Source organism: Notolepis coatsorum (assembly GCF_963971535.1).
Source record: "Notolepis coatsorum genome assembly, chromosome: 7".
In the NCBI taxonomy this organism is placed as follows: domain Eukaryota; kingdom Metazoa; phylum Chordata; class Actinopteri; order Aulopiformes; family Paralepididae; genus Notolepis; species Notolepis coatsorum.
This window is the reverse complement of record NC_140171.1, coordinates 87,103,774-87,131,306: the sequence shown is the minus strand read 5'-3', so window position 1 is coordinate 87,131,306 and position 27,533 is coordinate 87,103,774. Positions and strand designations below refer to the sequence as shown.

The window sequence follows — 27,533 nt, the reverse complement described above, 5'->3', positions numbered from 1 at the left end:
TAATAACATGTGTTTCATCATACCAACTGATCCTGGTGTGACAATACCTAACATTTAGATTAACCCAGTTAATGCCTTAATTAGACAGTTACAATGTAACATTTAGATTAACACAGTTAATGCCTAACTAGACAGTTAGAAGAAAGCAGGAAGCCGGTCCAGCACTCTCAGATTCAAAGTTTTAATTGCAGCCTGGAACATACATGTTTCGGAACCAATGTGTAACTAGACAGTTACAATATAACATTTATATTAATTAACCCAGTTAATGCCTTAAGAGAAAGAGTCTGGTGGTCAATGTCACTTCGGATTGCTACGACACATCTCTACTGCTTGTGACAGGCTGTGGTGCGTTCCAGACTTTACTCCTGTTGGGAAACTATAGCGATCAGAGAGGGGCTTTGCTCAACCAATCAGAGAGGGGTCTGCAGAAATGGGCTCAACCAATCAGAGAGGGGTCTGCAGAAATGCAGCTACGGAAAGTAGAGACGCCTCTCTTTCAGTCCGAGTCAGTTGACAGCGCATCTACAGTAAACTCGCTCCCAGTTTTATCTCCGTGAGATAAATGTAGCTACTAGCCTAGTTTCTAGCCATTTTCAAAGATGGTCAGTAAAAGAAAAGTCGACTGCAATTCAAAGGTGAATGGACTGAAAAATATGCATTCATCCTGAGTCCTAGCACCAAACCAATGTGACTATATGCCAAGAAACGGTAGCTCTTGTGAAGGGTGGCAATTTGAAAATAATGTATGACTGAGTGATGGAGACCATGTTTGAAGGCAAACAAAAGCAAAGCCCCCTCAGATCGCACAGCAACCAGAATAACTGAAACACTGGCTGCCGGTGATTTGATTAAACAGCTTTGTGACGGAATAAAAAAAAAAAATGCACAGTGCATTTCCATAGCTGTGGATGAGTCTACTGACACCACTGAGAAGCCTATGTTCTGAAGAACCATTCATGTTCTGAAGAACTGTTCATGTTCTGAAGAACTGTTCATTTTCTGAAATGTTATTGCTAAGGATTGAGAAGATTGGATCAGTTGTACTTTTTTTTGAATGCTTGAAACCCTTTTTTGTGGAATATTTGATGCGGCCCAGCCTCACCCAGACTCTACCTCCAGCGGCCCCCAGGTAAATTGAGTTTGAGACCCCTGGTTTAGAACCATGAAAGTAATAATGTTGTCTTGTGCTACGTATTTGAAATTCAGATTGTTGTCTTAAAATGGAGTTAATCTAATTTTTTAACACATTAATTTGAGTCTCCAATCGAACCGAGTAGTTGTGTTGTAAAGAGGAGAACAACGAGGAGTAAAGCGTTTCCAGCTCTGCCAATTTGGAACGATTCTTGCGTAGGTTGGAGGCAAAGACCGTAGTGTAATCCTTGATAAAACCCTTTACCGACATCCATAACATTCTGGGATCCTGTACTGAATTCGCATTACTCCGCAGGAATTTAATAAGTTCAACTTTGAATTGTATTCTCCTTTTCCTTTCGAGTCTCTACTTTCCGTAGCTGCATTTCTGCAGACCCCTCTCTGATTGGTTGAGCCCATTTCTGCAGACCCCTCTCTGATTGGTTGAGCAAAAGGCGGACGTAATGTTGAATGGCTATTCATTGTTTTTCAGCAGTATCGAGTTAAATCGCCATCTTGGGGCTTGGGATGATAGTATACCAAATGAACCTTTCAGGAGTAAATAGCTGTGATCTGACAGTGCATTAGGCACCATTTCCACGTCATAGCTATCAAATAGTCTAGGGCAGGGGTGGCCAACCCGCGGCTCGCGAGCCGCATGCGGCTCTTTGCCCGTCAATGTGCGGCTCTTCCACCCATAAAAAAAAAAAAAAAAAATTTTTACTTTTTTTTTTATGTCACTCATTCCATAAGGACGTAGAATAAACATTTACAATTTTTTTTTAAATGGTCCATTTGCATGTTCTTGGTATCTGAATCTAGGGACATATATGGATCAGTGTCAGAAATAGTGTGTCTGTTACTAGGCTTGAGTAAATTGTAATGAACCAAAGGAGAATATCAATTCTATTTAAAAAAAAATATATCTTTGACTGTAAATAACACCATGCTAAAATTGACCAGACCTGAAAAATCTAAGCAAATGAATAAAGGGAAGATGATTAAACAGAAGGTTTTGTAGATACAGTACTGAATTCTGCCATCTTTTTTATAATGTAAATTTCTCCACCATTTTTCATCATATTGCAACACCGTTTTTGCAAGACGTTCACAGAAAGGTAGAGAAACTAACTGCGTTCTGTTTTATGGCAATAACGTTCAGGTTTGTGGGAGATAATCCCAAAAAATAAGAGAAATTAAAAAGTAAATCCAGAAGTCAGATGATTGACAGGGGCTGGTGTGAGCTGGGTAGGGTAGTTTTTCGAAATTAGAAAGCCCTGAGTCTCTTCCTTCAAAAGACTACACTCACTTTTGGCTGTGCCACTTCCTCCTGTCAATATGCGCCGGTTTCCGACTCAATGCCCTGAGATTTCTATAATCTTATATTTCACTAATAACAGTTAAAATAATTGGTAAACAAACATAATGCTGAAAATATACACTTTTACTGTATATCTCGGGCTTAAGAGGTTAACCCTGTGAGGCCCAAATTAAAAAGAAATTAGCAACTTCAGAGGCCAGAGGGTGGGACATATAAACACATTTACTATCAAATAGCATTGTGAGGCTGAACAACAGGACCAATTGACTATACATGTGCTTAAAGGGGAACTATCTTATAAATGGCTTTTTTCAGTGTTTACCATTGTTTCTTAGCTATGTGGACTTATATTAATAGGATATATGTCTCTAATTCTCATATTGGCGAATTCTTCCAATTCTCCTCTCACAATATTCACCCTCACTGAACTGAGTCATCTGAAAATGTGCATATCTGTGATGTCAGAGATTTCTCAGCTGCATAATAATGTGGCAGTTGATGTGGCAGTTGGCACCAGGCCACACAGTGGTTGGAGCCCAGCCTCAAAACGGCTTAAGATCTTGAGGTAGAAAAATGCGGTTTTTAGTACTTGATTAGAAATACAAAACAATGCATTTTTTTGAAAAAAAACCTAGGTGTTCCATAGACTCACAGGAATTGTGTAAAAGTGCCCAAATAGTGAAAGAAATAGTAAATAGTAGTATAATAGTTAATAGTTCCCCTTTAACATTTTTTAAATAAACATAATTTTTTTAAATGGCTAAAAGTGATTTTGTAATTTTGCAACCGTGGGTCTCACAGGGTACTTTTAACCCTGTGAGGCCCAAATAAAAAAGACATTAGCAACTTCAGAGGCCAGAGGGTGAGACCTATAAACACATGAAGGGTGCCGTGACTGAAAAAAAAGGTTGAGAAACGCTGGTATATGGTGTGGCTCTTTGTGGTACCACAGTCATTTTTTTGTGGCTCTTAGTCTCTGACTGGTTGGCCACCCCTGGTCTAGGGGATGCAAAAACATAATCTATTCTGGAAAATGTCTTGTGTCTTGCAGAGCGAAACGAGTACTCTCGGGTCGTTGGGTTGAGTAATCGCCATTTACACCTGTATTCTTGGCCCAATCCTTTAGTGCAGTGGTTCTCAAACTTTTTACACCAAGTACCACCTGAGAACGTAGCTGGCTCTCCAAGTACCACCATATGACAGTTCACGCAGGAGGCAAATGTATTCCTAATACCATTATTTATTGTTAACTTTTGTCAGACACAGCCACAATGTACAAAGGGATAGCACTAGAACTAGCAAACGCTTCCACACAACTCATACAATGCAAGGGGCATTGAGAACATAATAACTAACATTCTCACATAGCAAGTGAGAAAATTAAGAACAACTGTATTTCAGCAAATGTACTTAATTCTCTCTCTATCTCTCTATCTCTCTCTCTCTCACTCTCTCTCTCTCTCTCTCTCTCTCTCTCTCACTCACACAGCAAGCAATTGTCCGTCATTCTCTCTCTCACACACACACACACACACACACACACACACACACACACACACACACACACACACACACACACACACACACAATGCTACATTGCCATTATTAGGGCCCATTCAAAGTCCTATATGTATTGTTCATTGTGTAGCAACGTTAAACTTTTTCATTCACATATTCATAGTAAAGTATGGTCTAATGTATAAGTATGTTTTCATCTCTTTCTGCAGCTTTCTCCAGAACGTGATATATAGCCCCAAATGCATTATATTGATGATGAAATACAGTTTGATGGCAATCAGCGCGATATAAAAAATTCCAACTAGACGTACTTCTAGAAGTTACTACACGTCATCTGATGTTGACCGGATGGGCGAGGGGGCGTTTATAATTCCGTGGGCAGCGTTATACCAATCATCTAATGTGGGTCAAATGTTGATAATAGCAGTTAGTATCGAAGACGGTAACGTTACACGCTCAAACTCACCCCAGTCTCCGCGCGCCGTTGGGCGATCATCGTAGAGTAGAAATTCTATCATTATGTGATGGCGATTTACCCGGTCCATCTCCAGCTTGTATAATGGTATATACGTCCAAATCATGTTGTTTATCGAGTTATTGGCAATCGATCACTGTGTAGCGTGACGAGCCAGAGTCCCGGGACCTATAGCGAGTGCCCGGAAGTAATACGGAGTCCAGCACAACCTCTATGGCACATCCTGTTAAGCAGTTGCGCCGATCGGCCACCAGATGGCGCTCCTGAACCGCCAGAGAGCTCAGTGGGTCCTGCTGGTGGATCTCAGGCCAGCGGAGGGGACATATGAATCCGATCGCAGATTTTTGAAATATTGATATTAAAGACGCTGTAAAGCGTCTTCGGCAACTTGAGCATGGCCCGCAATGATGTCTAAACACGGTTCCCGGCACCCAAAGTGTTAAAAAAAACACACAACAAGTAAAATGTGATGTGTGATGTGTACAATATATCAAATGCAAAGTACATTTTTCTGGGGGGGATTATTACAGGCTAGGCATGTGTCAATGATTAGCAGCAACACATATTTTGATGGATTTTTTGTAATGTCAGATTTAACACCAACTCTTTTCAGAAAAGTGATATTTCATTTTTTATCTGACATTACAAGAAATCTAAAAATAAATGGTTATGATCAGGGCTGAAGTTGAATTAAAGATTTATGACTGTTTAGACTGAATTACTCTCTGTCACAGTGATCTCCTGGTTGTTCCCCACTTAGATTATCTAACTATCACGCTGCCGCAACCAGAAACACTGGCCTGGCCTGTTTCTAAGTTCAGTGGCCTGACTGCCAAATTTTTTTTTTTTTTTTTTTTTTTTAGCTTTTTTGGAAATGTTTTCAAGTACCACCAGCAGTACCACCAAGTACCACTAGTGGTACGCGTACCACAGTTTGAGAACCACTGCTTTAGTGCATTAGATGCATGTTTCTGATCATTGGAAATGGTGGGATTAGATTTATCCATCACGGGATCCCAATTAGCATTAAAATCCGCGCCAATTATAAATGAATACTCAGGAAGGTTCAACATTGCTCTAGTGAGTGTAGCGTAAAAGTTAGCGTCGTAAAGATTTGGGGCATATGCCGCTACCAACGCGATTTTCCTATTACTATATTCTACTTTAGCTATGGTTACTCGGCCATCCGCATCAGACCATACGTCCAACAATTTGATATTCAACTTCCGTTTCGCGACTATAACAACCCCACGGGATCTCGTTCCAAAAGATGAGCAGCTAATGTTATGATATATTTTGTCTGCTAGCATTACATTATCCTTCACTAAAAAGTGCGTTTCGATTAAAAGAGCCACATCAACCTGTTTGTTTTTCATCAGTGTAAGCACGCTTTTGCGTTTGTGTTGTTTATTTAGTCCCCCAGTATTCCAAATCATTATATTCAAACTAGCCATAATCTAAACATGTTGTTGTATTCTTGTGTGTAATTCGTCTGGACTAAAACTTCACAATAGATATATATCCAATTATTGAGGTCCTGTTGAGAGCTGAGCCTAAAAACATACATATAAACCCAATCATATAATCCCCCCCTCCCTTACATGACCAGTCAGCCCAGAATGAGCCATTTATCATTAACTTTCCTATGCCAATTGCCATAGGATCTAAAACTCTTAATTCTACCTTAATAGAATGTCACCCGTGGTTTAGCCACTATCCCGTTAAAATAATAAAATAAAAATAAAGAATATGCCTCAAATATCATAGTATATGTGACCAGGTATGGACTTCAGGGTCATGTTGAGGGATCTTCATTTTTTTTTTTTTTTTTTTACATATTGTGAAAGTACAGATTCATACCTTAAAAATAAGCCATCACTTGAACATTTTGGTGGGATATTTTTCAAGCTACATCCTATGAATCATGGAGATATCAGTAAACGCATTCAGAGATGAATGGTCTTCGAACTTGTGGAGAGGTTCACACCTGTGATTTAATCAACTACAACCCTACCCAGAATGCATTGTATTCCATGGCCCCCCTCTCTCTGGGGACATTAACACCTTGCATCAGGCTCTTTTGTTATGGCAATGACTCTGTCTTGTGGCAAGTTGTTGTGGCAGTTGAAGTATTTGCCTTGTAAGTCTAAAAGCTAAATTACTAAATGTAAATGTATTATAAGGAAAGGTTAACCTTCTGTAGTGTGGTAGTGAAAGGGTTAACCGTCTGTAGTGTGGTAGTGAAAGGTTTGTTGGAAGCCTCACATAAGCCATGTAATGTTGGGGGTCAAGGTATTGGCTGAAGGAAAGGCTACATCAATAAGCATTTAGATGTTTAGATTTAAAGGGTAACCTTCTGTAGTGTGGCAGTGAAAGGGTTAACCTTCTGTAGCTGTGAGATAATTGTTGAATAGATACACAAATGTTCTAGAATGTTTGATTATGACATCATACTGTGACATCACAAATGTTTTCGGGCATTCATAACATTATTTTCTATGATGAATTGAAAATGGGGGATCCTGATGTAAACAAGATGAAAGTCTTTCTCTGGTCTGCATCCCCTTAACAATTGTGTGTATTGAGCTGTACTGTATTGTACCCATTCTGCAATCTGTTAATAAAGTTTTCAATCAATCAATCAATCAATCAAGTTAACCTTCTGTAGTGTGGCAGTGAAAGGGTTAACCTTCTGTAGTGTGGTAGTGAAAGGTTTGTTGGAAGCCTCACATAAGCCATGTAATGTTGGGGGTCAAGGTATTGGCTGAAGGAAAGGCTACATCAATAAGCATTTAGATGTTTAGATTTAAATGTTAACCTTCTGTAGTGTGGCAGTGAAAGGGTTAACCTTCTGTAGCTGTGAGAGAATTGTTGAATAGATACACAAATGTTCTAGAATGTTTGATTATGACATCATACTGTGACATCACAAATGTTTTCGGGCATTCATAACATTATTTTCTATGATGAATTGAAAATGGGGGATCCTGATGTAAACAAGATGAAAGTCTTTCTCTGGTCTGCATCCCCTTAACAATTGTGTGTATTGAGCTGTACTGTATTGTACCCATTCTGCAATCTGTTAATAAAGTTTTCAATCAATCAATCAAGTTAACCTTCTGTAGTGTGGCAGTGAAAGGGTTAACCTTCTGTAGTGTGGTAGTGAAAGGTTTGTTGGAAGCCTCACATAAGCCATGTAATGTTGGGGGTCAAGGTATTGGCTGAAGGAAAGGCTACATCAATAAGCATTTAGATGTTTAGATTTAAAGGTTAACCTTCTGTAGTGTGGCAGTGAAAGGGTTAACCTTCTGTAGCTGTGAGAGAATTGTTGAATAGATACACAAATGTTCTAGAATGTTTGATTATGACATCATACTGTGACATCACAAATGTTTTCGGGCATTCATAACATTATTTTCTATGATGAATTGAAAATGGGGGATCCTGATGTAAACAAGATGAAAGTCTTTCTCTGGTCTGCATCCCCTTAACAATTGTGTGTATTGAGCTGTACTGTATTGTACCCATTCTGCAATCTGTTAATAAAGTTTTCAATCAATCAATCAATCAAGTTAACCTTCTGTAGTGTGGCAGTGAAAGGGTTAACCTTCTGTAGTGTGGTAGTGAAAGGTTTCTGCCACTCTTCACAAGCAAAGAGACTTTCCATTCCGTGAAAACCCGCCCTACTCTGCTCTGATTCGCAGACTGTGGGTGGGGGGGAGAAACGCTGAATGTGATTGGATCAGAGTAGCCAGACAGACAGGCAGAGCAGCCAGCCGGACAGTGGAGCACTGAGAGAGAGGAAACGGCGGAGGATTTAACGAGGCGTGTTAATACAATTTTGTTTATCTGGCTTATTGCTGCGGATTCAAGCCAAGTTGCAATAATACAGTACAGCTCAATACACACAATTGTTAAGGGGATGCAGACCCAGAAAGACGTTTGTCTTGTCATCAAATGAATTGCCAGCGCGCGTTCGTCTACAACAACAACCAACGCGTCCTATAATAATAATAACTTGTTTGTTATTTTCTTTGAGTTTCCCTATTGAATGAATTTACTTCTTATACCATTAGGTTGCAATAAATTCACTCGAATTAAATTCGTTCGCTCATCAAATTCGTGACATTCTAAATGTGTTTTAATGTTGTTTAATTTAATGACAATACACCCGCGCGGACTCGCGTTTTTTTTAAATCTTTTTTATATGGACAGGACACTGCGTTTGTTGCGTTGCTATAACTTATAACATTAAGATAAAGTGTATAAACATTGTTCTTCTCCCTGCTAAGAAAGGAGAGCGTTTGGCTGTGTGTGTTTCAACACCTCTTAAGTACCTGTTAAGCTGACAGACCCACACGTAAATCCCCTCACCTGTAGTTTTTCCACAGTATTGAGAGACAATACTGTCGAACTATATAACAATAATTACCTCATTTACAAGTTGTATTTAAGTTTGCAAATAAGAGCAAATAAGAGAACACATTATTGACATTTCAAAGATGTAAAAAAAAACAGATTTCGATTTTTTTCGATTTTCTGAAGAGCAAGACAATTGTTCCTTTTCTGGCACTTGTTTCCCACCGGATCAAATCGGGTTTGGTCACGTCGAGTCACATATTCACTTAAACCTTATACTAACATGTATAAGTTAAAACACACCGAAGAACAGGAAAGATGTATAGAACTAAATTATAGAAACATCAAAAATAGAGAACATTTGTTTAAATCTTAATCTAACTTTGCCAAATTTATACACCTAGATGAAAATAAAGGTTTTAAATATGTGTATGCAGTTCGTCCCCCAAACAGGGGTGGGCAGTATTCCGTTGTGAAGGTTGTTGTTGTTCCAGATATGATTCTTGTGTATAGTCACAGATTGTTCTTTATGTTCCAGGGCCCTCATTTATCAAGTTTCCTCAGAAAATGTTCTATTTCCACACGTAAGCACAGAATTTAGAATGTGTGCACGCACAAAAAAAACAGGATTTATCACACGTGCGTACACAGGTCCTACGCACACCTGTCATGATAAATATCACCTTGGTCCTACGCCGAGGCTCGTGCACACTTTCACGTATTTGCATACCAAAACCGCCCCGATTAACCATATACGGTAATGGAACACCCCCATGAAATGTGGAAAAATTTACTAAACCGAGGGAAGCGTGTTATGAGACAGGCTGACAGACGTGTACACGTACGGTGATGTCGGATATGATATCTATTAACCATTGCTGCCTGGGCAGCGCAAACACTAATAAAGACCGTGCTGGAATATGACTGCCTTTTTCCGTTTTGTTTGATTAATACCCAGGGATTAAAGTTCTCCTCAATTTTATTCCAAATCGCGACGGATTTTCCGTCAATTTTCTACCTGCTGCATATGATTTCTAGAGGCATACAATCTATTTTGATGTCAGTATTGGGTAGCCTATATAAACAATAATACGAGAGCATATACAAGAACAATGAATCTCACTGCCATGTATGATGTAGCCTGCCTATGTGATCAATACAAACTGAATTCCATCATGTTTGTGTGCGGGAGCTCACAAGGCTGCTGTCACAATGGGTGGTACAGTAATAACCGTCTACACAATATCACGATGGACCATGCCATGTAGCCTATGTTCTATTATGACATGATCTGTGACGACAAATGTTCTAGAATGTTTGATTATGACAGCATGCCTATGATCAATAAAAACGCGAACCTGAATCCCATCATCATATTTACATAGTCTGTCCACTATCTTTATTACTTTGTTATTCCCCCCCCCATCTATGTAAAGCGACCTTGCATGGGTCTATTGAAAGGCGCTATGTAAAATGAAGCTATTATTATTATTGTTGTTATTATTATTATCATGTCTGTGTGCTGAGCTCAGTGAAGTTTCAACGGAGCGAGGTAATCTATTCTAATCAACAAATTGAAGTAGAAAGCATTCCATTGTGGCCAATCTTATTTGGAAACATGACACAAAATAATAGTATGTCGCTTTAGCCTATATTCTCAAATTGCATTTAATGGCTGAATGAATGAAATCATTACAACTTTATTTAACAGATTGCAGAATGGGTACAATTACAGTACGGCTCAATACACACAATTGTTAAGGGGATGCAGACCAGAGAAAGACTTTTGTCTTGTTTACATCAGGGTCCCCCAACTCGAGTCCTCGATATCCTCGCGGACGGACCAGTATACCTTTATATCATATCATATTCATATTCATATCATAGTTTACTCTATCAGCCTACCAGCATGTAATACGTTCTTTGTTAGAACTCAACTCGTTATTATTTTGTGCATAGATTGCAGAAATACGGGGACGTTTTGATTTAGGCTTTGACACAGAATACAAGTCATGATATCACCCACACGATATATGCTCTGTGTCCAGAGCATGTATGCTTTTCATTCATTTAAGACACATTTATTGCAAGGGTTTTGTATACACATACACTCAACAAATAACCTCTGTCTGTTCTTGTTGCAATGCGTTTATATCGTGGGTGTTCATATGACTTGTATTCTGCTTACAGCTTCGGGGTTCCACTTATTACGTTTAACAATGGCAAAGCCTTTTAAATATAATCAAAACGTTCCCGTATTTCTGCAATATATGCGCAAAATAATAACGAGTTGAGTTACGCGGAGCGCAGTCAGTGCTTATTTCCGCGTTGTAAAAATATTCTACCACCGGCGCCACCTACGCATGGTCCGACCTGTGCTTAAATATACGCACAAAGTCAAGCACAAGTTCAAATAGATAAATCCCACACTTTGCTTAGGAATGGTCGTACGCACGGCTTAAGCACATATCTGTGCGTACGTCAGGTTGATACATGAGGGCCCAGGTCTTTCTGCATGCCATAGAGTAATAATATTCCGATATGACACAGAGTGTTGAAAAAGTCCAGAATATTCCAAAATGTCAACAACATACCATGACTTGCATAAAACCCATAAATCTAGCTGGCCCAAACAGCGAACCTTTACAATAATATAGAATCTAGCGTCACATATTAACCTATCTACATCAATGTCATCATAGCTTGTTTGATGCCACTTTTGGTGTCTAAGTTATAACGAAGTAATAAAAAAATAAAAAAGAAGAATATGACTTAGCCTCCTCCACGAAGCGGGTCCCTCATGTAGTCCTCGGCTTCTTCAGGCGAGGAAAGCTTTACCCTTATTCCATTTTTATCCATGATGGTAAGAATCGCATGGTAGCGTAGTGTAGGTGGGAACCCCTTCTCAAAAAGACGAGACATCACTTCCTTGTATATGGCTCGTAGGGTCACAACCTCGCAGCAGAAATCCTCGTAGAAGTACACTGGTTTCTCGTTGTATTGCAGATTTCCCCTCTTCTTTCGTGACGCCCGAATCATCGTATCTCTTATTCCAGTTTGACGTAGGCTAGCAATAATCACTCTCGCTTTATTGTTGATGTTGTCTCGGGTGCCAATTCTGTAGCGTTGATCCACTCTCTGTAGTGTGGAGAGGATATCTGGTCCTAGAATTTGAGCTAACACTGTCGCGAATTAGTCGTTTGTGCAGTCAACTGATTCATCCAGACCTACTATACGGATATTAAATCTACGGGAATGCCGTTCCATTTCAAGTATCTTAGCTGTTAGCTTCTCGTTGACCTCATCTATCTTCTCCGTTAGTTCCCCGACGCCGTCATGTAAAGCCTCTTCGCCCGTAATGAATCTCTGTGTGTTTGATCATGGAGGTTTCAACTACAGTAATACGTTCGGTTTGTACTGCAGCTGCCGTTTTCAAATCTTCGATTTTGGATTCGATAGATTATTTGATAGCATCAACCTTAGCATCAACCTTCTCAACCTTAGCATCCACCTTCTCAACCTTAGCACCCACCTTCTCAACCTTAGTGCCGATCATATCAACCTTATCGGTTAAGATCTTTATTAGCTTAGCAAGAGACTCTATATCGGATGAGGTGGCTGGGACGACGGAAGAAGTGGCAATATCAGCTGTTTTTCTCTCAATCTCTTCAGCCCTTACCCGCACGGAGCTCGTATCCAACGGCGGATCCTCTGGAGAGAGTTCGGCTGCGCGTTTCTTTCCTTGATTCCTTGTTCCCATCTTGATTCTTTCAGATTCTTTCAGTCGATATAGTTAGTTGAAGATCTCAGTTTATATATACGTCGAGGTTTAAACACATTGGTGTAGTAAAAAGTGGTATTTGAAGCAAAAATAAAAAAAAAACTGGTGAAAAGCTGTAACCAATGCGACCGTCACATACTGGTGCTAAACCGGAAGTCGGCATGGGCATTTAAAATCATGGTCATAATTTATAATTTATATTTCAAAATATAAATGACTGTAGTTGTAAAGCAAAAAAAAATATTTACGCAATTACAACCTCTAGTCACAGTAAAGCTTTCAAAATACAGTTGTGGACAAGGTTTGAATTTGAATTTAAGGTTGGTATTTAATGGTAATTAGTGGGAGCCCTGGGAAAAAAACATATACTGTACATGTGCATCTCAATAAATTTGAATATTGACTAAATATAGTGGTTGCCTCCATGCCACGCCGCATTGATTAACTCATTCCGTGCCTAGAGGTCGCTGTTTACCTTGTGGTAAGAATGCCAGCGATCTGTTCAATGGGATAATGCCAGTGTTTGCGAGTGCTAAAACTATATGAAATATTATAGCTATGGATCTAATAAACACGTCGATTGTCAGTGAGTTTCTTCCGGTCAACATGCAAAAAACAGATAATCTTTTCATACATACATTTCCGTTTTATACCGTGGTGAATATGAGTATAATTTTAGAGTGATCCTGTCGAATCCCAATAACCCCAGCAAACGGTGCTTCAATGTATTTTCTTAGAAATCGTGCCATTTGTCGCTTGATTTATGAATCATTCTGAAATAAACTAGATTATCTGTATATGTTTCATCATGCGCGCACAGAAGCGGGGGCTGAAAAGTTGCCCCTCCGTGCTTTGGTCGGCGCCAACAGCACACACACACAGACACTTGTGATCGTTACGAAAGAAACATCGGATTAACCCAAGATTGGTAACATATAGTCCTTACCTCACATCTGATGTACTGCAAAAAGATTAATCCAATTCCTGATTGCCATTCCAAATATTGATCACGTTTATTGATCCAACGTTTCTCAACCAAAACACATGAATCCACGCTGCTCCAGTGTCCCCCAGTCCATGTGTTATAAACGTTACTCTTGCCCGAGAAGGAAAACCTGGACCGGACTTCTTAGATCAGCGTACAGCCCAAGCCAGAGGGATTCCAATGATGTGCAATACCGGCCGCAAGGCGTTAGACGGCGGTATTGGCCTTTTGCGAGCTCAGATCCATTCCCAATGTTAACATCAGGCTGGATGGATGAAAAATGAATGGATATAGCGAATAAAAGAAATAACGATTAAAACCCGACTTTTCTCGTGATTGCCGCTCAAGCGATGGCGAGTTAACCCGACTTTTTTCGTGGTTGGCGCTGAAACAGTTAATGCAAAAGGAGCCCAGACCAAGTATTAAGTGCATATACTTTTCAGTAGGCTGACATTTCTGTAATATATACTGTATAAATTTTTTTTATTAGTCGTATGTAATATTCAAATTTGATCAGATACTGCATTTGGGGTTGTCATTAACTGTAAGCCATAATCATACAAATTTAAATAAATAAATGCTTGAAATATTTCACTCCGTGTGTAATGAATCTATATAATATATGGTTTTCACTTTTTGAATTGAATTACTGAAATAAATGAACTTTTCCTCTATTCAAATTTATTGAGATGCACCTGTATATGTAAACATATAAACGGGTGATCTGTGTGAGTCCATATTCATGTGATCCATGTAACATCTGTTCTCTCTCTCTCTCTCCAGGACGTGGACAGCATCTTCAGCCGCATCGTGGACATCCATGAGGTCACCCTGAAGCAGCTGGGCCTCATTGAGGACACGGTGGAGATGACGAACGACGGGAGTCCACACCCGCTGGTGGGCAGCTGCTTCGAGGACCTGGCGGAGGTGAGGTCCTATTCCTGTCTTACTGTCCCTGTGGACCACATCCAGGGACAGTGTTGTAGTCCAGTCACTAAACCTCCAGTCCGTGTCCCTGTGGACCACATCCAGGGACAGTGTTGTAGTCCAGTCACTAAACCTCCAGTCCTGTTTCTGTCTTACTGTCCCTGTGGACCACATCCAGGGACAGTGTTGTAGTCCAGTCACTAAACCTCCAGTCCTGTTTCTGTCTTACTATCCCTGTGGACCACATCCAGGGACAGTGTTGTAGTCCAGTCACTAAACCTCCAGTCTGTGTCCCTGTGGACCACATCCAGGGACAGTGTTGTAGTCCAGTCACTAAACCTCCAGTCTGTGTCCCTGTGGACCACATCCAGGGACAGTGTTGTAGTCCAGTCACTAAACCTCCAGTCCTGTTTCTGTCTTACTGTCCCTGTGGACCACATCCAGGGACAGTGTTGTAGTCCAGTCACTAAACCTCCATTCCTATTTCTGTCTTACTGTCCCTGTGGACCACATCCAGGGACAGTGTTGTAGTCCAGTCACTAAACCTCCAGTCCTGTTTCTGTCTTACTCTCCCTGTGGACCACATCCAGGGACAGTGTTGTAGTCCAGTCACTAAACCTCCAGTCTGTGTCCCTGTGGACCACATCCAGGGACAGTGTTGTAGTCCAGTCACTAAACCTCCAGTCTGTGTCCCTGTGGACCACATCCAGGGACAGTGTTGTAGTCCAGTCACTAAACCTCCAGTCCTGTTTCTGTCTTACTCTCCCTGTGGACCACATCCAGGGACAGTGTTGCAGTCCAGTCACTAAACCTCCAGTCTGTGTCCCTGTGGACCACATCCAGGGACAGTGTTGTAGTCCAGTCACTAAACCTCCAGTCTGTGTCCCTGTGGACCACATCCAGGGACAGTGTTGTAGTCCAGTCACTAAACCTCCAGTCCTGTTTCTGTCTTACTGTCCCTGTGGACCACATCCAGGGACAGTGTTGTAGTCCAGTCACTAAACCTCCAGTCCTGTTTCTGTCTTACTGTCCCTGTGGACCACATCCAGGGACAGTGTTGTAGTCCAGTCACTAAACCTCCAGTCTGTGTCTCTGTGGACCACATCCACGGACAGTGTTGTAGTCCAGTCACTAAACCTCCAGTCTGTGTCCCTGTGGACCACATCCAGGGACAGTGTTGTAGTCCAGTCACTAAACCTCCAGTCTGTGTCCCTGTGGACCACATCCAGGGACAGTGTTGTAGTCCAGTCACTAAACCTCCAGTCTGTGTCCCTGTGGACCACATCCAGGGACAGTGTTGTAGTCCAATCACTAAACCTCCAGTCCTGTTTCTGTCTTACTGTCCCTGTGGACCACATCCAGGGACAGTGTTGTAGTCCAGTCACTAAACCTCCAGTCTGTGTCCCTGTGGACCACATCCAGGGACAGTGTTGTAGTCCAATCACTAAACCTCCAGTCTGTGTCCCTGTGGACCACATCCAGGGACAGTGTTGTAGTCCAGTCACTAAACCTCCAGTCTCCAGTGTTCCAGTCCAAGTCACCAAATCCAGTCCCCATTACCCGAGTCCGAGTCAAGTCGTCAAGGTTGAGTCCACTCCACTCTGGCAGTCAAAGAGCTGACATACAAATAAAAAAAGGTCTACATTAAACATAAATGACACAGCGGTCACCATTTCAAAGGGAGTTTATTTACTTTGTGACACAATAGCCAAACAAATGCACTAGCCATCAATATCTTATGCCAAATGATTAGGGCCTATTACACTTGTATTTACATTTTTTATAGATAACTATTTATCAATTTAAGTCTGAGTTTATTTACCTTCCGAGTCCGAATGCAGTCAATGCTCCAATACAAGTCCAAGTCAGAGTCATCAGTGCTTAAGTCCAAGTCGAGTCACGAGTCCTGAAAATCAGTCCAGGAGTCCGAGTCTACAACACTGTCCAGGGACATTCACATTAATAATTCTGCTGTAAAATGTATCAATTTAAGTTAGACGTTGACAAATGTAGGTTATGAAACGTGGGCTATTTGTCATGGAGAGGTCATGGAATAGTCGAGTAGTCATGGAATTTGATCACCAATACACGTAGGTGCCCTGGATATCCTATTGTAATAAGTCATATTTTCTGATACAGTGGAACTCCCCAGCATCAATACTACAATGTGTCTGAGATGATCAGTGCCAAGTTGAGAGGTGAATTTGATTTGTGATTTGACGTTTTGATGTCAGGAGCTGGCCTTTGACCCCTACGAGACGTATGCTCAGGACATGCTTCGCACCGGCTTCCAGGACCACTTCCTTTGCCAACTGTCCAAGCCGGGAGCTGCCTTCTACCTCCAGGTGAGAGCTCATCATTGATTGACCATGGACCCAACCAGTGACTCCACCCACCACCGGACCGATGACCAAATAACTTAAGTTATTGACTGGAAAACCAATAACTGACTCACCACCTGTCTGACTGACTACCCTCTACCTTCAGGTCAGAGTTCACCACGTAGTTAGGGAATTTTAGCAAGATGTTTGGACCCCCACGTCCGCTCCATCGTAAAAATATCATACTTTCACCTCCGCAACATTGCTAAAATCCGTCACTGCCTCTCCCCCCCTGCTGCTGAATCCCTCATACACGCCTTCATCTCCTCCCGCCTGGACTATTGCAACTCCCTCCTCACTGGCATCACCTCCCACTCCCTCCATAAACTGCAAATGGTCCAAAACTCAGCCGCCCGCCTCCTCACTAACACCCGGTCCCGTGAACACATCACTCCTGTCCTCCACTCTCTCTCCACTGGCTCCCGATCAAACACAGCATAAACTTTAAAACACTACTCCTCACCTTCAAAGCCCTCCACAGCCTGCCCCCCCCCCTACCTGACTGATCTCCTTCTTCCCTACCGCCCCACCCGTTCCCTCCGGTCCTCCTCCACTGCCTCCCTCACTGTCCCGACATCCAAACTCAAAAATGTTGGTGATCGGGCCTTCTCTCGCACTGCACCCCGACTCTGGAACTCCCTCCCTCAGTCCATCAGAGACTCCCCTACACTCTCCACCTTCAAAGCTCGCCTCAAAACCCACCTGTTATCCCTTGCCTTCAACCCCCCCCACCCATAACCCCCCCCCTCCAACCTGATTGATGTCTGTCTCCTGTTTTTTTGAGCTATCATGCTGTCTTCCCTGTTCCCCCCCATGGTCTCATGTTCCTTTTGTTTTTGTTTCTTTGTTGTTTCTTTGTTTTTACTTTGCTCCCGACTATTGTCAGCGACTTCGGGTCATTGAGAAGCGCTATATAAATTAAATTAATTATTATTATTATTATTATCTGTGAAAGAATTTCTTACCAATAGCTTTCTTCACCAAAGTGTTCCTATATGTGTCTACTAACACCTCTCAATTTATTCAAACCCAAATCCCCGGGAAAAATTCTGGAGAGCCAATCAAAGTTATAAGGAGCCCAGGGGGCTTGGGCGAAAAATATGAAAAAAAATTGAATCAAATATTAACGTGTGCGGTGACTAGGGGTTTTCAGGGGTGCTGAATCTATTCCAACCATTAGTTTTCTCAGGGCTGATTTTCCCTGCTGCAGCCCGCTTGCTGAACATTTCAAATCTCAAGTCCCCCAAGCCTTTGGGTGGTTTCCCATGCAACATGAGTTTGACTATTTCACAGCCGGCTGTGATGATGGTATCTTTCTGGGCTTGGATGTCAAGAAAAACGTCCATGGCCTTCTCAGCTTGGTCCGTCTTGCTAAAGTCAGAAATTGCAGACACGGTATCGCAGCCTGAGAAGCTGTGTAGAAAGCAGATATTTCCTGTATTTCTCTGGGAGGGCCTCTTGTATCTTTCCAACATCATAAGACACATTGTTATATTGTGAAGAATACTGAGTGGTCTGCATCATGATGAATGAGCATAACCAGGATGTCTGTATCCTCAGCTCTCACTTCAACAGCGGACTCTCTTGCCTCATCTAGAGCTGCCTGGACGATAGAAGTGTCTGCATCATCAGAGCATTGATGTACACGGATTCCATTACTACTGAATGTCTCAGCTAGAAGAAGACTAAGCTGGGCCTTGTTGTTCTTGTTGTCAAGGAACTTTTCTCTAGGAATAATGGTTTGGATGTCTGGGCGAATCTGGATGTCACATTGTCACAGCATGCATGCTTTGTACGTCTGAAATGATCATGGTCCTTGGTCAAGTCAAAAACCACAGTGATCCGGAGGTGCTGGCTTCCCATGGCCTTCACAAACCGGAGGTAGCTCTCAGCGATGTCCTTCCAGGTGAGGTTAACCTCCCACTTGACATTGTGCAGGAGCCACCCACCATCAATCACAAGGCTTGTGCATGGGGTTTGCCTGATGGGTTCCACAAATGTCTTTAGGAACTTTGCTAGGGCAGCCTTATCTGGCTTTTGCATCTTCTGCTTTTTGTCAAAAAGAGACATCGGTGTTGGCGTCAACTCAAATAGCAGAGCTTCTTTGGTCTTGACTTCACGCTCACTGATGATGATGAGGCGGTTGAAGAGCCCGAGTGAGTCAATAACCAGATTCTCCCCACTGACTTTGGGTCCAGATCTGAGGGTTGCTAATGACTTGACTTTGTACTTTGTTTGCATTGTATCATTAACAGTTTTCCCATCCATCTTGGCCTGTATGGTTCTGCCAATCTCCTCTGCCTGATCCGCATTTACTGGGTCTCCGGGAGGCGTGAATATTAAAGGCAACCTACTTGTGTTCAGCTTTTCTCTGATTGGCCACGACCCCCCGCCCCGTTTTGCCGCAAACGCGGCAGCAGAGGTCCCTGCAAGGTCCCAAATTAAATGAATGAAGCGCGCAGCGAACGCGGCAGCAGAGTGTATAATGTTATTTCGCGGAGCATAATGTATAATGTTATTTCGCCCGTTTGTAACGTCATAACATCAGTGGAGGCTGCTGACTGATTAACTCGAAACTGTACAATTGTAACGTTATGTTATTTCGCGTATAATGTTATTTCGCCCGTTGGAGGCTGCTGACTGATTAATAATAAGCTCTCTTTATTTCGCGGAGCATAATGTATAATGTTATTTCGCGTTTGTAACGTCATAACATCGCTGGAGGCTGCTGACTGATTAATAATAAGCTCTCTTTATTTCGCTTCCATTCATTTTGGGGACGATGTTCAAATATCATACTTCTGAAGTATAAACAAACTATACTGCTGTGACGATTTTGAATATCTTAACACTTTAATCGCCGGAAACTCGTCATTGCTCATTCTGCCGAAGACGCCGTAACACGTCTTTGATATCAATATTTCAAAAATCTGTGATCGAAATCATATTTCTCCACCTGAGATATACTGCTGAGCTCCACTCAACTCTCTAACGGTTCAAGAGCGCCATCTGGTGGCCGATCGGCAGATCGCCCAACAGGAAGTCATGTGGATGAAGTGGTGCTCACCCATATTTCGTCCGGGCACTCGCTATCATTAGCAGGACTCCATCTTGACAGAGTGAACACCGATCAGTGCAAATAACTCGACAAACAACATGATTTGGACGTATATACTATTATACAACCTGGAGATGGATCGGGTATTTATACATCCCATAATAGCAATATCTCTGCTCCACGCTCATCGCCCAACGGCGCAAGGAAGATACGGTAAGATCCAGCGTTATTTTCCAACGTGTTCTTTACTAACTGCTCTGATGATCATATCACCCACACTAGATGAATGATATAATGTTGCCCACGGAATTATAAACGACCCCCCGCCCATCCGGTCAACATCAGATGATACGTAGTAACTTCTAGAACCACGTCCAGTTGAAATTTCTTATCTCGCGCCGATTGCTATCAAACTGTATTTCATCATCAATATAATGCATTTGGAGCTATAAATCACGTTCTGGAGAAAGCTGCAGAAAACGATAAAAACATACTTATACTTTAGACCGTATTTTAGTATGAATATGTGAATGAAAAAGTATAACGTTGCTACACCCTGAACAATAGATATAGGACATTGAATGGACCATAATAATGTCAATTTAGCAATACAATTTAAAAAGTTATAGCCCTGCAAAGAAGGGGAACTTCTCCATAGACAAATAGAGATGGCGAGGGATGGTAAATTATGAATTTAACCATGGCGATCAAAGTGTTAACATGTATTTACGCCCATACAATTTTTTAGATGAATGATTGTGGATATAATATAGAAAACACATCATTATGATATTGTCAGATGGCGTTGTCAGATGTGTAGATTTCACCTACTTACAATTATTTTCATATAAAATACAATGGTGAGTGAGAAATGTATCTCCAGTGATAAAACCCAGTGCTCTATGATACACAGCGTGGATGGGCTTTCAGGTGGAGGGAGGCGCATGCATGTACATAATTTCACCATAATCAAATACAGACATAATTGTGGATTATTGTACAATGGTCGTTGGCAGTCTGCGGCGGCGGCGTGGGCGAATTGCTCTGTGCTGGCTTGCACGTTGGCACAAAAGCTTGCACGTTGGCGGCAGGGTCCATCGCGAATTAGTTAGTTATATTAGTATATTAGTATTAGTATATTAGTTAGTTATATGGCGGCGCTAAGTGATGCGGCGATGCGGCATTAACCAACAACATTAACCAACAACGAGGCACAACGAGGCATTGAGGCATTAACCAACAAGCACCTCTCAGAGCACCTGGGGGAGCCTCATGCGCATGCGCGGCCGCGGTCACTCTCTGCCGCGTCTCTCTGCCGCGTCCTCTGCCGCGTAACAACACACAGAGCGGCGCGCGCGGATAAGGGCGTGTGCTAGGGCGGTCACGTGGCCGTGTGGCCAATCAGGGAAACGCTGAACGAAAAGCTGAACACAAGTAGGTTGCCTTTAATATTCACGCCTCCGGGAAAGCTGCTAAACCCTGTAGAGAAGGACACCAGGGTCTTCCTGTCCTGTGTGTTATCGAAGTGGTTTATATCTTCCAACCATCCAACTATGGCATTGATTACATTGATTACTATATATAATATACCAATATTTTATGGCCAGGGAGCCATTCTTACTCGAAACGAATGGTTGGAATAGATTCAGCACCCCTGAAAACCCCTGGTTAGTCACCCCACACGTTAATATTTGATTTTTCATATTTTCACCCAAGCCCTCTGGGTATACCAATATTTTATGGCCAGGGAGCCAATTTTACTCAAAACTAATGGTTGGAATAGATTCAGCACCCCTGAAAACCCCTAGTTAGTCACCCCACACGTTAATATTTGATTTATATTTTTTTCATATTTTTCGCCCAAGCCCCCTGGACTCCTTAACTTTGATTGGCTCTCCAGAATTTGGGTTTGAATAAATTGAGAGGTGTTAGTAGACACCTATAGGAACACTTTGGTGAAGAAAGCTATTGGTAAGAAATTTTTTCACAGATGGTCCAAACATCTTGCTAAAATTCCCTAACTAACGGAAGGCACTGGCCCAAAAAAGGTTCCGATCCACTGTTCTAAGCAATTACTATATTATTATAATCATGTTTTATGTCTAATTAAAATAATGATCGTCTTTTTTTGTTCGCCCAATATTATTAATGTTGGGAAACACACACACCAACTTTATTCCGTGCAACTTTCCGACATCATCACAGATGATCAGAGAAAAAAAATAAAACCTTAGTTAGCCTAAATGAATCAATACGATCAATGGATTCATATGAACAATAAATAGTAAGACTGTTGAACACATTATGAGAGGGGCAGCCCTGATGAGCAATGGATTTGACTGATCAGCGAATACTTTGACAGCATCAGTTGACGTTGGCCCACAATCCATGTGAGAAGAAATGAAGAGACTTAGAGATAAATCCATTTTTGGGACATGGAAATGTAGGTTTTGTGAAATAATATTCAATGATGATCTTGTATCTTAGTGTAGAAGGGTGGATTATCCCTACTTTATGAGAGTAGATGTGCACTGTCACCAGGTAGTGGGAACACAGCAGATCTGGGTCCGGCTGAGTCCCCGACTGTAGTGTAGGGGTATTAGAATTGGGATTTAACAGGGAGTGGATGGGGCCTAGGGTTTACTAACCTAGGGGTGATGCGCTGGTCCTTCTTGCCCTCCAGGGCGACTTACAGTAATTCCCCAAACACCCACACTTCCCCTAATACCTCCCACACCCGGTGGCAGTAGTGATATATGATATAATTTCTCCCCAAAGCAGTACCTTTCCTTGTTGACGAACGGAGACCTGTCCCAATGATGCATAGGCCGTGGGTAAGAAGGGGTTAAACAATAATGTACATTAACCGAAAGGAAGGGGTTAAACAAGAATGCACATTAATCGACACGCACACAGTGATCCCATTTGTACACCTCTCCTTTTATATAGATTAGCATATAATCAATACAAGGCACAATGCATAGCACTTAGATCTTACAAGTAGAAGGGTTAATATGCTTTGCACTCGTCTGCAGGGAGAGAGAGAGAGAGAGAGAGAGAGAGAGAGAGAGAGAGAGAGAGGGTACTGGCGAGCTCCGCGAGCTACTCAATGGGATTTATTATTATCAGACACACGTGCAGTCTGCACACCGTAACCACATAACCCATGTAACCAAAAAATACAGTGGGCCCACAATTGAAACAAAAGTCCTATCTAAGCCGGCATTCCCCAAAATAACAAACGTCGGGGCGCCCCTAGTCACTGGTGCACGTGCCAGTTCAATGTATCGATTATCTTCGCCCTTAGAGGGCACGCTCTTGAAAAGGATAATGTTCGCCGATAAAGTTCCAGCGCTCGGAGCGCTAACAGTACCTGGCTTGAGTGTACCAACCGAGTGCTGGCCTGCTCCCGCAACGAATGTCCGTGCTGCGAGATGGCCGTCAAACGGTCCCGTGGTTGTCACCTGTGATAGCAAGGGGCTGGCTGGGCGGACGTTTAGGCAGGCGACAGCTGGACTGGCTGTCGGCTAGGCGAATGCTGGAGGCGGGTGCGGTCCGGCGACGTCTGTTGCGGTGTCCTCTGCGCAGCGACGCGCGAGCTAACTGTGCTACTAGGCCTATACTTGAAGCTAAGCTTTGGGTCAGGGCGACCCCCTAGCCTTCCCCCTATACTTTACTAAAACGCAGCATGTGCAATATCCACAGCACTCTCCGGCAGTAGAACGTCTTCTTCTTGGTTCAAACGTACCCTAAGCACTAACTGGGAAGCTAAACTATCGCATACGACGTTACTATCCCGCACTGTGATGGGAATCGTATTCTGCATGTCTTTAGTGTCGGGAGCTCCTGCTCCACACGTCCGCTTGCTTCAATGGAAAAACGACAAAGAGGTTGTCCCGCTGTAAGAGCTCCACCTTCAGCCAGCCTCTTCTTCACCTGTTGCCACCAGCCCAATGTCGCACCAGCTCCCCCTGGCGACAGTCCAGTTACACAACGTTATCGTGAACACAGTAGAATACAAAGAGTTAGAGTTAGACACATTGAATTCCGGTTAGACATATTCAGGTGTCTACATTAGTTCGGGAAACATTTTTGGAAAGTTGTGCTTCGATCAGTGATTTATCTCGGCTGCTCCCCTACATTTTCAAAAGCCTAGAGAATGCTCGTCTTAACCTCATCATAAGTTATGAATGTCAAATTTATATAAATATTCTTCATCGTGTGCTATGGCTTTCGAGACCTATTTCTGAACGCGCTGTGGCTATCCTATCAACGCTGAGATTCAGGAACCTGACATCACGGCATGCTGTCAGGCTTTGTGCCTCCTGGTGGCAGATAACGGTTGAATGGTTGACAGATCTGTGTTGCTCCATCTGTAAGAAGTAATGACTGACTGACCGTGTGACCGACCAACCCACGTCATTTGACACGTGTGCACACTATAGACCTGTGTGTGCACATCAATCATGCACATTCGTCACATGAAAACATCTAGGTTAGGAATCCGCATTGTCACATGAAAACATTTAGGTTAGGAATCCTCATTGTCACATGAAAACATCTAGTTTAGTAATCCTCATTGTCACATGAAAACATCTAGGTTAGAGTAGACATCCTCATTGTCACATGAAAACATCTAGGATAGAGTAGACATCCTCATTGTCACATGAAAACATCTAGGTTAGGAATCCTCATTGTCACATGAAAACATCTAGGTTAGGAATCCTTATTGAATGAATCGCCACTAGCTACATAGCCTCATTTTCTCTTATTCACTTATTTTTTTATTAAATTTAAAACAAATTACATTATTCCACTTGCTGGTGCTAGCGGGCGCGAATAATCGGAGCGTTTCATTGAGGGAATAGTGCGTTGGAGATCTTGCACTCAAAGATCATAGGCCCAGCTTTGCGTGCTACATGTTGGTGGTGGAGGAGGTGATTTCCATTCTACACTGTAAAGCACTTTTGAGAAAACCAATAGATAAATGCAACAATACATTTATATTAATATAATGATACCGTCGTATATTTATACATACATATACATATTTATATCGACCACATATATATATATATTTATCCACATCTGTATATACATTACCTGCATACAATCCTTTTTACATATCTATAGACTATCTGTACATATCCCTTACCTACTCTTACTAGTTATACCACCATTATGACTTACTACTACCATAGTGTCTTTATACCTTCATCATTGTACATAATAATTTACTGTTACATTTGCATTCTGGTTGGATGACTTGTTTTTTCTGTGTACTGTACGTGTGCTGTATAATGATATACATTTGAATCTAATCTAATTCTCCATGTCTCTCTAGTCTATATGTGAAGGCTTCAAAGAAGCGGTGCAGTACGTCCTCCCCAGACTGTTGCTGACGCCCGTCTACCACTGTCTCCACAACTTTGAGATACTAAAGGTAAGACCCGTCCTTTTCACACGCACACATACTTAAATGGATATTTAGGATTTATTTTACATTAAAGGTGCTATAGATAACATTCAGCCATTATATGTCACACTAGAGCACCAGTATGTCATTTATCCAATCAGGTACGTTCCACATGGGGAAATGGTAAGTAGGGAGGGGATACATGTGCGCAACATGTAAACAACAACATACATTTTGGACCTGCACCTGCAATTAATTTATTAATAATATTGTTTGGGGAAAAGCAATACTTTTATTCCGCGCCTTTCAGAAAGCTCTGTGGATGTATTATTATAAAAGTAATAAATTATAACTCTACATAAAAATGCTATTATAGCACCTTTAACCCTCTAAAGTTGAGTGTCACACAAATGTGTAAATTATTGTGTATCTCTCCGTCGCCCACAGGTTGGCTGGAAGTAAGGCATAGAATCTTGAAGTATCTAGTCGTTTTCTCTTCTGAATGCAGACTGCATCTAATCCGCTGTATCCATCTGTCTATATCTATTAGGGGTGGGAATCACCAGAGGCCTCACGATACGATACTATCACGATACTTGAGTCACGATACGATAGTATTGCGATAGTAAATATATTGCGATATGCTGAGTATTGCGATATATTGCGATTCATTACCTTTTTTCAACTGCAAAGTAAAACGTTGTCAACATGTTTTATCTAATAAAATAAAGTTCAGTCTGTTCATCTCACTTCAATCATTTTGATTGCAGAACATGGTATGTTCTGAAGCAGACAGATGTAAACACTGTAATCTGTGTTGCATGTACCTGACAAACTGAACTGTTTGTATTAGTGATATTCCAACTTAACTGAATGCACACGTGTACGTGGACTACTGTACTATTACAGGTATTGAAATGAACAATGCAACTTCCTTATACATTTATGAATAATTAAATATCGATACTTGGCATCCCTGTATCGATACATACAGTATTGCCACGCAAAGTATCGCAATACTACTACGTATCGATATTTTCCCCCACCCCTAATATCTATATCTGTGACTGAGCTTTTAGCCTCGAATGGAAATGCTAGAAATGGTCACGTGGGCTGGGAGGACCAATGGAAAATTCCTATAGTTTCTCTATACTCTAGTGCGCTCCTCAGATCGGGTCATCAGACAGACATGCGCTGCTTGCACGTAACGGAGGATAGAGAGAGGTGCTTGTCCCTGGTTTTATAATAAAATGGCAAAAAGACAAAGAGGTATAATGTTCAACAAGCATTGGAACTTGTTGAGGATGATCTAGAAAATATCAATGAAAAGGACTCTGAGCCAGATAGCTGGGACAGTGATGATGACAATCATAGTGAAGGATTTGAAGGTATGAAGGAAATGTGAAGGCAACACCTAAATGTATGTATTTTCACATAAAAAAACATCCAGAACAATATCCAAATATTGACTAAACTCAGTCACTCACTGAGGAAAAGGTGTATTTGCACCAGGAGTTACATGGAAGTTTAAAACAACTTTAATACAACTTTCCATGTTGAAACAATAATTCCCAGGTAAACATTATTCAACAAAACAAAAGTAAAAAATGTTTACGTCAAATATTGTAAACTCACACAAAGCTAATGTATTATGATGACTTTACACTGCACCAGAAATAAAGGGTAGCTTACCCTGAATCATTAAAGGTATATCACATCATACTGACTCAAAGAATAAGGTCAGAATCAACAAAAATATAACACCATGTCCAGGCGAACCAGGCTTTAGAGCAGGGGTAGGCAACCCTAGGCATGCGTGCCTGCATAGGCACGCAGGGGCATTTCCATAGGCACAGGAGGCAGCATAAAAAAATATATATATATAATTATTATATTTTTAATTTATATATATATTTTTTTGCTTTGAAATATTATAGTGAAATATTTTGCACTGTTGTCGCATTTATCTTGTTGAAATCCTCCCACAGGTTCTTTTTACTAACACATATTTAATTGAGACCCTTTATTTGTTTATTATTTCAATTTAGCTGGAAATAAATTTGCTACATCATTCAGTAACATTTGCAGAGCCTTATAACAAAAACATTATTACGGTCACCATTGTGACCAGTGGGATTAATCAACACATTTTATTATTTATTTTTCTATTTCATTGAA

General features: G+C 41.5%; 1 protein-coding gene across 1 annotated transcript in view; it reads left to right on the top strand.

The window, feature by feature from the left end:
* Positions 1 to 27,533, top strand: part of sos1 (son of sevenless homolog 1) — a 249,486-nt gene that overhangs the window by 79,386 nt on the left and 142,567 nt on the right. Inside the window, exons 6-8 of the mRNA XM_084319043.1 lie at positions 14,357 to 14,500; positions 16,735 to 16,845; positions 25,284 to 25,382. Of these exons, the coding sequence (XP_084175169.1) occupies positions 14,357 to 14,500; positions 16,735 to 16,845; positions 25,284 to 25,382 (354 nt within the window). The remainder of the gene's footprint in view (positions 1 to 14,356; positions 14,501 to 16,734; positions 16,846 to 25,283; positions 25,383 to 27,533) is intronic.